Genomic DNA, 12,546 nt, shown 5'->3' with positions numbered 1-12,546 from the left:
CAAATCATGTCAGTAGTTGTCAAGGGCTCCCCTGAGACGGTTGCCCCATGGAGTAGGCTCACTTCAGGTTTACAGAAAATAAATTAACACTGAACTCAAAATAGCTATCTGGCCATTAAAGACTATTATTTGATGTGGACTTTCACAGAGATCCAGAGTAAATGCTGTCAAGGTTAGACCCCTAACTGGTTACTTGAGTCAAAGAGAGTGAGCCTTTCCTGTCTTGGCTTCACCCAGAACTGGTCCCTACTAGAAGTAACCAGTCCTTTTAATCTGTCTGCTTGGCCCTGATTGGCCTCTGCCTTCTCCTGGCTCTTCTAGGCACCAGAGGACCAACTCTGTCTGGTTCTCTCTAGGCAACCTCTGGAGCTCTAAACTCACTGCTCTCCCCTTCCAGCAGGACAACTCCTTAGGACAGGGTCTGGCTCTAGGGGTCAGCAGGAGCCTGGTCACTCTGTCACAACAGTTCTTTAACACTTGCTTGTTGTTCGTGGATATGCCAGTGAATCTATATGCTCGTCCATCTTGGTTCTTATCAGTTTTACTTTGGCACTTGCATGCTGGCTAACTTCTATATTTGTCACTCTTTTATAATCCTTGCAGTTCCCCAGAGCAGAAGGAAAAGTGGCTCTCTTCCTTGCAAAGGTACTTTATTTTCCTACTTTTATAATACTCATAGAAGAAATGGAAAAGACTCATTCACTCATCTAAACTATCAGTTGCTAATGCAGGATTGTTCCCTATAGTGAACTTTCTAGAAAGAATGGGCAAAATCCGTGCTAGTTTTGGTTTTTCAAGACCTAATCAGTCAAGGGGGATTTTGGGGGAGGCTTGAGTACATGGATCTGGTTTTGTCCCATTTCAAATAGAGATGGGCAGAAACTTCATTGGCTGGGATTTTATATTCCAAAGTCAAAGTTCTGGGAGTTCAGATCTGCGTCTGTTTGTCTGGCTCCCCAGACTTCATGGGTTGGGAGTGGATCAATCATTCTTACTTGGAATTATTTAGACTTCCCACTTTTTTTGTCCAGTTGTTTTAAATGTTCTAAGCAATGGGGCTTCAGCCAACTATTATTCAACTTAGAGACTATTTTACAGCCTAATGCATCTTGGTGATGGGAAGTTTCTGCTGGTGTAAATTTGGTGTAAATTTACCCATTCTTAATTTCATCCCATTCCCCTTAGTGATGTCACCCTGTATCGTCCTCAAATACAGCTCCTTTTCTTCCTTGCTATTTACACCCTATTCATCCATGTAGGCAGTTGTCCGTGGTCCCAGGTAGTCACTGGATTATCCTATAATGATGACGATTTAATGTACCAGTCACCAGGTTTATCCTCACTTGTTAGGGTAGTTTCCTCCTTTGAGCTGGATCTCTCCCTCCCACAGCAAAACCCATGAGAGAAAGAAAGCTGCACAAAGGAGTCCCCTGTGAGGGTTGTCCTGACCGGTTGGAAATAGACCACAGGTCCCACCAGTGCCATTGGAGTGGAGGCCATGTACCACTATGTGGCTGGCTCTGTGCCACCAGCCACTCTGGCCCTGGTCCCTGGCAGTGAGGCTCCAGTGGGGGCTGTGTTACCAGGACTACTTCTACCCACAGATGATCCCCAGGACCCTTCTAGGCGGGGATCCCTGCCATGGACGGGGCTTTGCGGAAAAGGTAGTGCAGCCCTGGGATGCGTATTTTCCTATTGGGGAATCTCCATAAGGTGGGGGGAGGGGTATTCCCAGATCTATGGGGCACTCTCCAAATGATCTGGGGCAAGGAGAGGGCAGTGGTGTGGAGATGACCGAGACCCCACTTCTGTCCAGAAGAGAGGGAGACCCATGTGTGCAAGGATTTCCTTTGTATGCAAATCTGGGGGAAATGATTGGGCCCTTTACTAGCAGAAGGATGCTTTTCATTTTGGTGGGCTGCCCAAAAAGCAAACCATTGTGAAAGCAGCATTTAGGGTTCAGAGGGGCTTTAAACCTTGCTTGTCTATTGCTTATACTGGTTTCCACCACCTATAAGCTTTATTCATGCAAAAGTGTAATATTTTATTGGAAACCCTGGTCAGTATCCATATGGAATATTATTCTAACAACATAGATGCATCATTTCCCGCTAAGATCTTTGTGCATATGATAACCTTGCAATCACCTCTCTTCTTTATACAGCTATTATTTGGGTTACTAAATAAAAATATTACCAATTTTGTTAATAACAATGAAAATGGTGTGGTCTTTGCTTGTTTTGTTAGTCGAATCAAAGAAGAGAAAGAAAAAGACTATCCCAAGAACATTCCACTGAAGATCATTGCAAAGGATGTCGGAAATTGTGCATATGTAAGTGTTTCTGTGCTGAAAAAGGGGACTAATGCTTAATGGCAAAAGACCTGATGCTGAGCACACATAATTCCCAGTGACTTCAGTGGGAGTTTTAGGACCCCAGCCCCTCTCAGGATCCAGCCCACGATAACGTATTGGGCCATGGTGAATAATGAGCTGAATGTGAGCTCCCAGTGTGATGATGTTGCCAAAAGGAGTAATGTGACCTTTGGATGAATAAACAGGAGAATCTCAAGTAGGGAAGTTATTTTACCTTTGTATTTGCCACTGTTGCCTCCGTGTCTGGAATTCTGTCCCCAGTTCTAGTGCCCACAATTCAAGGAGGATGTTGATAAATTGGAGAGGGTTCAGAGAACAGAACAGCCACAAGAACGATTAAAGGATTGGAATGTAAGAATGGCCATACTGGGTCAGACCAATGGTCCATCCGGCCCAGTATCCTGGCTAGATCCCAGTATCAATGGCCAATGCCAGGTGCTTCATAGGGAATGAACAGAACAGGTAATCATTGAGAGATCCATCCACTGTTATCTGCTCCCAGCTTCTGGCAAACAGAAGCTAGGGACACTCAGAGCATGGGGTTGCATCCCTGACCATCCTGGCTAATAGCCATTGATGGACCTATCCTCCGTGAACTTATCTAATACTTTTTTGAACCCTGTTATAGTTTTGGCCTTCACAACATCCCTTGACAACAAGTTCCACAGGTTGACTGTGCGTTGTGTTTTGTTTTAAAGCTGCTGCCTATTAATTTCATTGGATGACCCCTAGTTCTTACGTTATGTGAAGGAGTAAACAACACTTCCTTATTCATTTTCTCCACACCAGTTAAGATTTTATAGACTTCTGTCATATCCCCTCTTAGTCCCCTCTTTCCAAGCTGAAAAATCCGTCTTTTTGATCTCTCCTTGTATGGAAGCTGTTCCATACCCCTATCATTTTTGTTGCCCTTCTCCTGTACCATTTCCAATTCTAATATATCTTTTTTTTAATGGGGTGACCAGATCAGCACATAGTATTATGTTTTCCAGTGTGCATTACTTTGCATTTATTATGATTTTAAGGAAAACATGCCTTATAACAGGGTTTCTCAAACTTCATTGCACCGTGACTCCCTTCTGACAACAAAAATTAGTACACGACCCTGGGAAGGGGGACTGAAGCCTGAGTCCCACCGCCCAGGATAGGTGGGCCAAAGCCCAAGCCCCGCTGCCCTGGGGGCGCCAAAGCTTGAGGGCTTCAGCCCTGGGTGGTGGGGCTTGGATCTTGACTTCAGCCCCAACCCCCAGCAAGTCTAATGCCAGCCCTGGCGACCCTATTGGGGTCCTGACCCACTTTGGGGTCCCGACCCGCAGTTTGAGAACCATTGCCTTATAGTGATAGACTCAAGGAGCTCAGTCTATTTAGCTTAAAAAAGAGAAGGTTACGGGATGACATGGGAAACAAATATTTAATGGGCTCTTCAGTCTAGCAGAGAAAGGTATAACGTGATCCAATGGCTGGAAGTTGAAGCTAGAGAAATTCAGACTGGAAATAAGGTGTACATTTTTAACAGTGAGGACAATTAACCATTGGAACAGTTTACCAAGAGTCGTGGTGAATTTTCTCCATCAGTGACAAATCTTTAATCAAGATTGGATATTTTTCTGAAAGATGTGCTTTAGAAATTATTTTGGGGAAGTCCTACGGCCTGTGCTGTACAGGAGGTCAGACTAGATGATCACAGTGGTCCTTTCTGGCCCTGGAATCTATGAATCTGTGAAATGTTTCCTCTCTATTCAATACATGCAATCATGTCTTAAAAATACTGTTCTGGGATAGAAACACTTTCATGGATCAGGTGCACATCTCAATAAGTAGAAAGCAAAGCGGGAGCACATTTCAGAGCAATCCTTCTGAAGTAGTTTACAGTTAGGCCCCTTGAGTGATGCTCGTACGACATGCCCTGGTTTTACTCTCAGGCTGATCTAGATACAAAGTTGTACTGGTTCATCTGAAAGGGTGATTTTTGTACTGATTTAGTTAAACTGGTGTGACTTGGTTTGTGGACACTGTTAAATCAATTTAAATCTGGCTTCCATCAGCTTAACCATGGATCAGTGTTCACATCACACTCGTCGCCAGTACCCAGCCCAAGCCGGGGAAGCTAATGAAACCAGCGGACCCAAATTCGGTGGTTAATCCTGGTCACGACCTATATCGATACATTTTCAGGAAAAAAACTAAACTGATACAACAAATTTTAAGCCAATATAAGAATGTCCACGTAGGGCGTTGCACCATTTTAACTCCGTTTTTACCCAGTTTAAGTTGAACAAGTGCACTTTCTGTACGTAGACAAGCCCTCCAAAAACCACTAGATCGATCATCCATCCATCCATCCTGTCTGTTTCTATCCTCTCCCCTCTAAATGCTGCTTTAAAAATCTGTGTTTTATGTTCAAGAGCCTAAAAGACAGTTGCTGAGGCAATTTATGTTTTGTAGAAAGTCCCTTAAGGAGACTTTTCTACCAGAAGAGGCAATCTGCAGTTGTTAGAATGCTATATCTGAATAAGTCCAAACATAGAGTATTCCTCCTTTCATGGGAAATCATTGAGAGCACAACAGCTAGAATTACTGGATCCCTAAACACAATGTTAATAAACAGTGGTGCAAACAGTGGCAGTTTGGGTGAAAGGAAGTGAATCAAGCTGTGCTCAGATATTTCTGAAGAGGGGTCTGTAAATCTTTTATGTACATTCAGAGTGGGGCAATAGCTCAGAACCTTTCTAGCTTAAAATTAGTTCATGAGCCAGAGTTGGCTGTCCGAGCCTGATAGTCCTGGAAATGAAATCTAGCAGTCTAGATATTATCAGTAATGAAGCAAAGGCATATCAGATGGAAACTTTATAATCTAAATACCTCTTATGATGCTACGGTCTCTTGTGTACTAAAGCAGCTGGGGATCCCAGGGAATTGTTTCATTTTGTGGGAGGAGGGACATGCAGCATAAAAACATTTTATTATATTCTAGCCCAAAGCAAAACTTATGCAAATGTGTTGACCTACTCCTAAGTGCCAGATGCCATTGCTTTGGGGAAATGTTAAATTTTTTATGGTATGAGCATTCAGTTATGTCCTGAAGCAAACATACAGTATTCTCACTACTTTACTTTGATTGCCATGGCAGCTTGTTACTATCAGGGGCTTATACAGAAGGACGTTCCAGATCTTTTGTTTAAGGCAAAACATCACGGGTTTGTTTTACCTAGAAATGTTGTGTCCAGTTTAAAATTGATATGCTGTATGTGTCAGCAGGGTCTAGCAAACTGATTCTGGGCAAGGAGTCAAGAGTTCAAATCCCGGGTTTGACACCTACTCTCGCTGTGACGCTGGACCTCTGTGTCTCTGCCCCCCCATCTCTAAAATGGGGTCAGTAACACTTATCTACCTCCCAGCGGTGTTGAGAATTAATTAGGTCATGCTTGTACAGTGTGTTTGAAATGTAGTGCTCTGGGTAAGGCTACATCTACTCTAGAAGTGCTAAAGAGCCACAGTTGCACAGCTTCTGGTAAAGACTCTCTAAAGTGACGGGAGAGCGCTCTCCTGTCGGCTTAATTACTCCACCTCCCATGAGAAGCGGTAGCTATGTTGGTGGGAGAAGCGCTCCTGCCGACATAGCGCTGTCTACACCAGTCTGAGTGTCGTAAGTTATACCGAAATAAGTTCTAGTGCAGATAAGGTCTAAGTGTTTTTTTGGTTGGAGCTGGGGAAGAGGCAAGGGCATAAAGATTGATTGGAATGGGCTGGAGGGAGGACATGAAGGTAAGATTAGAAACCATGTGTCATGGCGATGTGAAAAATAAGACACGTAATTGAGGATGTTCCCCTCAAGACGGCAGGAATAATATTGATGCTTGGCAGTCAGTGGTACTGGTGTTGTAAGATCATTTGAGGAAGAACAGCTTCCAGAAAGCAGGACTTCCAGGAATGACTAAAATCAAAACACAGCAGTGCATACAGAAGAGGGACTTCAAGATGGCCAGAGTGCTCAGCTCATCCCCTGTGTCAAACCAATGTCCTGTTTCTATTCATTATACACACCTGAATAGGAATAGTGTGTTTCATATTGTTTATCATTAAGTTTGGAGGATGTTATGGAGGTAAAAATATGACTGGATTAGAGATTCCCGAGATAAAGCATTTCTGCTATCAAACAGAATTTGGCTTTGATGCATATACATGGGAAGTGAGTGATGGGCAGTGATGTGAATGTCACTGTTACTATCCTCTCCGGCTAGATCTGCAGTAGAAAAGTGAATTATTAAATGTTAATACACTGACCATTTGTTCCATTGAACACACTCACTTTATCCATTCTGAAGTGTTCCATTCTTTCCAAAGACCCTTCTTATATCTATATGTCCCTGCATTAACTCACCTTTTATTTGTCTTGTGTAGAGGGAAAGTGCAGTTCTTAGTGGCTGATTCAGCTGCATGTTTTAATGCAGGGGTCTCAACCGCGAAATCATAACCACCCTGCCCTTCCCATATCGGTGTTTGGAAAGTGGGGCCTGGTCCAGGTATGGACAGGTCTGAGAGCTTGTTCTTATGCACAAAAAGCATATATTGTTTATTAGCTAACATCTTATCAGAGTATCTTGCACAGACGTTTTTTTCAGCACTGTAATTTACCACTATTCTCGTGCGAAGTCATTGGGAGGATGTTCTTGGCAAACACTGTAGTCTAGAATGCCAATTTTCCCTTCCCCTTTTTTCTCTCCACAGTCGAAAACGCTCACTGTAACCAATGCTGATACAGCGAATGATGTGATTCTTACAGCCCTGCAGCAGCTGGGGATTAACGTAAGTCCTTGCAATCAGATTTGATGACTCTATTTATTTATTTTTAAATCATATCAAATCTTTACTGCTTTTACCCAAATTGAAGACATTGACACCAATTATATTGGTTACCATAAGAGGCCAGTGATTCTTAACTGCTATGGAGGCGCATATTAGTATAGTGCTTTTCATCCACAGATCACCAAATGCATTATAGGTATTGAGAGAGCCTCCCAACACTCCTGTGAGATACACCCCACATTCGTGCTGGTTATTAAATTTATTTTGCAGGTGGGTGAGCTGAGGTGATCACAAGTTAAGAGCTCCATACAACTCCTGTTGAAGACTGAAACTCATCTTGGGAGCTGGCTCTGGCCTTATTGGCCTGATTTGTTTTCAAAGTTGGATGTGCACAATTACATTTGCAAATATGTGTGTACAGCTGTGTGCCTAAATCTTACATCCAAGTACTGCTCTTTGATACCTAAACTGGGTAGTTGTCTGCATGTCCTCTTTGGTGTGGAATTGCATGTGTAACACCAACAGACCCCAGTTGTTGGCAGGCGGGATCAAACCTGGGACCTCTGGAGCTAAATGCTTGAGCCTCTACTGCATGAGCTAAAAGCCACATGGCCCTTAGCTAAGGCTGTAGAGCAAACTCATTAATCTCTCTCTAAGTGGTCTCAGTGCCACTAGATGGGACAGAGCACCACAGCCAGGAGGGGTGTGGGTTACACACATGCACCTACATCGGAAGTTTTTCCTTAAGGACTTGTCCGAGGCCACACACTGAGTGAGTGTCAGGGTCAGGAATAGATGTCAGGAGTTCTGACTTCCCTATCCCTCTTCTCTCACTATTTTGCAAAGTGGCTCTGACCTGTACTGGCAGTAGTGGAAGTCTGTGTATGAGCGTTCGTTGACTGGGTGGTTAATTTCTTTCTTTCAAGTGGAACAAAAATAGAAATAATGTTAAGTAAAATAGTATAGCTCTTCATATATAAGCCTTTTTAAAATGGCTTGGTCGTGTGTGTCCGGGTCCTGAAAGTTGGGTCTGGCCAAGCAGCTCTCAACACAGGTTCAATTATGGAAAGTTAAATATGGCTGAATGCCACCTTCATGCTCCCTTGGGTCTGCAAAGGGTCCTGACACAGTTTAGAGCAACTTTAGGGCTGCTGTAATTTACACCAGCTGTCAGGGTTTCTAAGGGACTATTCTGTTGGCCAGGGATTTCTTGAGCACAATACTCAACCATACTTCCCAGCATGTCTCAAACTCCCGTTACACCAAATCAGACCCTCTACACCACATGAGGATTTCCCCTTCTGCCTAATTAGGGTAGCTCTGGGATCCTTTTGAACCACTACAATGAAAAGAGGTTGTAACATAAGTCAAAATCTGGCGGACTTTCTCTCCCAACCCACAGTCCAACATAAGGGAGCTGATGCAGTATGACAGTTACAAGTCCATTTTCTTAATGCACTTTAGTTTTACCCTTTATTATGCTTGCACATGTCTGCAGAGAAATCATTGGGCTATGAAGATATTGACACTGCAAAGGAGTGTTTTGGTTGGTACGAGAGAAGGAGTCGATAACTGTTCCACTGTTAACCTCACATTAGTATTCCATTGTACGTACCGTACCTGAACTTTAGCCCTGGTTTAATGTATCAATTTGAGCAGGAAAAAAATGAAAATCTATCTGGATGATTTAGACTCTTGGTTGCTGTACTACTCTTCTAAGTAAAACAGCACACGTTTTCTCTGCACCGTGGTGGCCTAGCAGCTGTTTTATTCTGAGCATATCACACACCAGCAATCATCTGAGACTAGCTTAAAAAGAAAACACACAAGCCCCATCCAATAATTGTTTCTGTTAGATAGGTGGCTTTTCCTTACATGACATGACACACAGGAACAAGCATCTGAAAAGTAGAGGGGAGGATATTTCAATGGCAATTAAAGGAAATACATTCCCCATCTTGTGTGAGTAATGACGCTATTACTGTGCCTGACCTTGCTGCATTTTGTGCAGTGTACTTTTTTCTGGGAAAACCCAGCTAATTCCTGCAAAGTGTCGTCGTTCGGTTGGTCTAAACCAGGAGTTCTCAACCGTTTTTCTTTCTGAGCCCCCCTCCCCGCCCCCAACATGCTATTAAAAACTCCATGGCCAGCCTGTGCCACAACAACTGGTTTTCTGCATATAAATGCCAGGGCCAGCATTAGGGGGTACCAGGCAGGGCAATTGCCTGGGGCCCCATGCCACAGGGGCCCCCACAAAGCTACATTGCTCAGGCTTCAGCTTCATCCCCGGGTGGCAGGGCTCAGGTCCCCAGACTTCAGCCCTATGTGGCGGAGCTTTGTCTTTCTGCCCTGGGCCCCAGCGAGTCTAATGCTGGCCCTGCTTGGTGGCCCCCCTGAAACCTGCTCATGGCCCCCTAGGAGGCCCCAGACCCCTGGTTGAGAACCACTGGTCTAAACTGTCAAGCTGGTCAGGAAAGGGGGTTTGGGCGTTGGAAGGTTCCTTTAAATTTCACACACCAGCATCCGACGAAGTGGGCATTCACCCACGAAAGCTTATGCTCCAATACATCTGTTAGTCTTAAAGGTGCCACAGGAGACTCTGTTGCTTTTTACAGATCCAGACTAACACGGCTACCCCTCTGATACTTTAAATTTTGAGTTCCTAATGTGTCAGTAACACCAGGACTGTCACAACTGTGCAAGCAAATGGCCTTGTATTGCCTACAGGGACAGCTTTTGTGATTGGGAAGGGCAGTCAGGCCCTCAAAACTGAGTTCACCAGCCCCTTCCCCTCCACTACATCTCCTTCCTATATATTTTACAAAGAAAAAGTAAATATTTTTTGTGCTGTTCAGCTGTATGTATTTGCTCCTGGCTTCTGGCCCTGAGGCACCAGGGATGTCTCCAGAGTCTATTTATTTTTCTTCTTCCACATGCTAACTAGCTTGGCAGCAGTGCTGATGTGGCCCAGAAAGCTGTACTTCTGTCAGTCGCAGTGAAAGTGGCTACGGCTTTCTGGGGTGGATCCAGATTATTATAGGTGGGTGCAGGAGGTGGTGGGTAAATCTATTTTGAAGAAGTTTGAAGTCTGTCTTAGATCTAAATAAAGTACCACTGGGTATCTGCCAGATTTCTATAGCCAGGACACTCTCTGCTTAAGAATGCTGTAGCGCAGGGGTTCCCCAACTTTTTGCATGCATGACCCCATTTTGAGACTTACTGTTTCCTGTGACTCCTGACAGCAATGAAGTAACATAGTGACCAAGGAATCCAAGGACTTTACACATTAAGTATGTTATTTAATGCTCTCTAATGTGACACATGGGCTTGTGTGTTGCAACACAGCTTCTCAAAGTCCGGCGGCATGGTAGAAGTTGCACATTTAATCTCCGATGTGACATCAATGGTAGATCAATACCAAGACTTGATGGACACAAGTGCCCTGAATCCAACTTCACATAATTATGTGCTTGCAAATGGCACCATCAGTTTCAAGGTGCATGTTGAGAGTGCAGGATATTAATTCTTGATAGTGAACCAGAACTCTGGGAGAGAAAATTGGGCATATGTTCTTCGCAAGAATCGATCGCAGGAATTTCGATGAGCTGTTTGATTTCAGCTGCTGGCAATTCCGTGGCATCAGGCTTGCACTGAAAGGGGCTTTGCACCCAATCATATTTTGTCACCTCCAGCTCAGGGTAAACTGTCTCCCCTCTGGTCCAGGTACTGTGTAGAGAGAATTGCCAGTCTGTGAACTGTGAGTCTGAAAGAGGCCTCTAGAAATGGAGGACTCCAAGCAGTCATTCATGCTGGTTGGAGCTAATCCTTAACACCTCATATTGAACAGTATAATAATGCAAATAATTCAGAAGTTTGGATGTTCTTATTTGGGAATTACAGGAGTAGTCACCCTCTGGAGAGTTCCCTTGCTCATAGTCTCAAGGCACAGACTCTCATATTACTGTAAGAAACCTAATACATTCCTCTCCTAATGGCTGGTCATTTTGATTTTAAAGGGCTCTGAAAAAGACTATCAGCTGTGGGTGAATTCGGGAAAAGAAGATGCTCCTTACCCACTTATTGGTGAGTTTTTGGGATGGATTTGTTTTACATTATTAACTGTCATATTAGAAATAAATAAAAAATGTGGTTTCCTATTTTTAATACTTCCCTGTCCTGTGGGTTTGCCTAACTTAAGGACGACCCCAGACACAGTTGAGTTTTTTGATACTTTTCTGCAGAGAGCGCTCTTGTGTTGTACCCTCTTAGCAATTGGAAAGTACCATTTCTTTCTCCCCGAGATTTGTTATTTTACATTTTATAAACCTTGATCTAGCCTAGGGGTCGGCAACGTTTGACACGCGGCTTGCCAGGGTAAGCACCCTAGCAGGCCGGGCCAGTTTATTTACCTGCTGATGCGGCAGGTTCAGCCGATCGTGGCCTCCACTGGCCGCGGTTCACCGTCCCGGGCCAATGGGGGCGGCCAGAAGTGGCGCAGGCGAGGGATGTGCTGGCCGCGGCTTCCCGCCGCCCCCATTGGCCCGGGATGGTGAACTGCGGCCAGTGGGTGCCGCGATCAGCCGAACCTGCCACATCAGCAAGTAAATAAACTGGCCCGGCCCGCCAGGGTGCTTACCCTGGCGAGCCATGTGCCAAACATTGCCGACCCCTGATCTAGCCCCTCTATTCACACACCTTCTCTCTCTCATAGAACCAACCTGCTTTGTCATGTTTTCTCCTATATTGCCATAGCATACTTACAGTGTTCTCAGTCTCAGCAGATTCCTGGGGAATGGGTTTGCTAATGTACTTATGTCCTCTCTGCTGGCTGGCTTTCCCCCTTTGCAGGAGTAGAACAAAATATTGGGTTTTTTGGTTGTGTGTGTTTTGTTTTTTTTAAACAACCCCTCACTGGTTTAGTAAGTAAGGTGATTAGATTGAGATTAGTTCTGGCCCATCTCTCATTTAATTCAAGAACTGATTCCCTTTCCATTTTTGAGAACCTTCCTTCCTTGGAACGTCACATTGTTTACGCTTCATAACATTCTGCAAACGAACAGAAACAGGGAACAAGAACAATGTGCAGGTTTTCCCCATTCTCCTCTCTCAAACCTAACTGCAGCTAAATCATAGCATTCCTTCTCAGAGCAGCCTTAACTACAAACGCTTTACTGGCATCAGACAACATTCATATTTATAAAATGTCTTAACGTGTGCACCTTATAGACAATGTAAACTGTTTTGTCTTTGAAACATACCAGACTGTCATTCGGCATATTGTATGTAGTTTAGTTCAGACATAACTGCTGATGTGGCTTTATCTATAGGATCATAGAATGTAGAGATGGAAAAGACCTTTCCGTTCA

General features: G+C 44.1%; 1 protein-coding gene across 1 annotated transcript in view; it reads left to right on the top strand.

Annotated features, from left to right (window-relative positions):
• Window positions 1–12,546, top strand: part of ARHGAP20 (Rho GTPase activating protein 20) — a 101,430-nt gene that overhangs the window by 63,861 nt on the left and 25,023 nt on the right. The window contains exons 5-8 of the mRNA XM_024217092.3: window positions 604–645; window positions 2,248–2,332; window positions 7,103–7,180; window positions 11,197–11,263. Coding sequence (XP_024072860.2) covers window positions 604–645; window positions 2,248–2,332; window positions 7,103–7,180; window positions 11,197–11,263 — 272 coding nt within the window. The remainder of the gene's footprint in view (window positions 1–603; window positions 646–2,247; window positions 2,333–7,102; window positions 7,181–11,196; window positions 11,264–12,546) is intronic.

Source organism: Terrapene carolina, unplaced genomic scaffold (genome assembly GCF_002925995.2).
Source record: "Terrapene carolina triunguis isolate 2854851 unplaced genomic scaffold, T_m_triunguis-2.0 Scaffold138, whole genome shotgun sequence".
Taxonomy (NCBI): Eukaryota; Metazoa; Chordata; order Testudines; family Emydidae; genus Terrapene; species Terrapene triunguis.
Note: the sequence above shows the minus strand (reverse complement) of the source record. Positions and strands in the feature narration are given on the sequence as shown.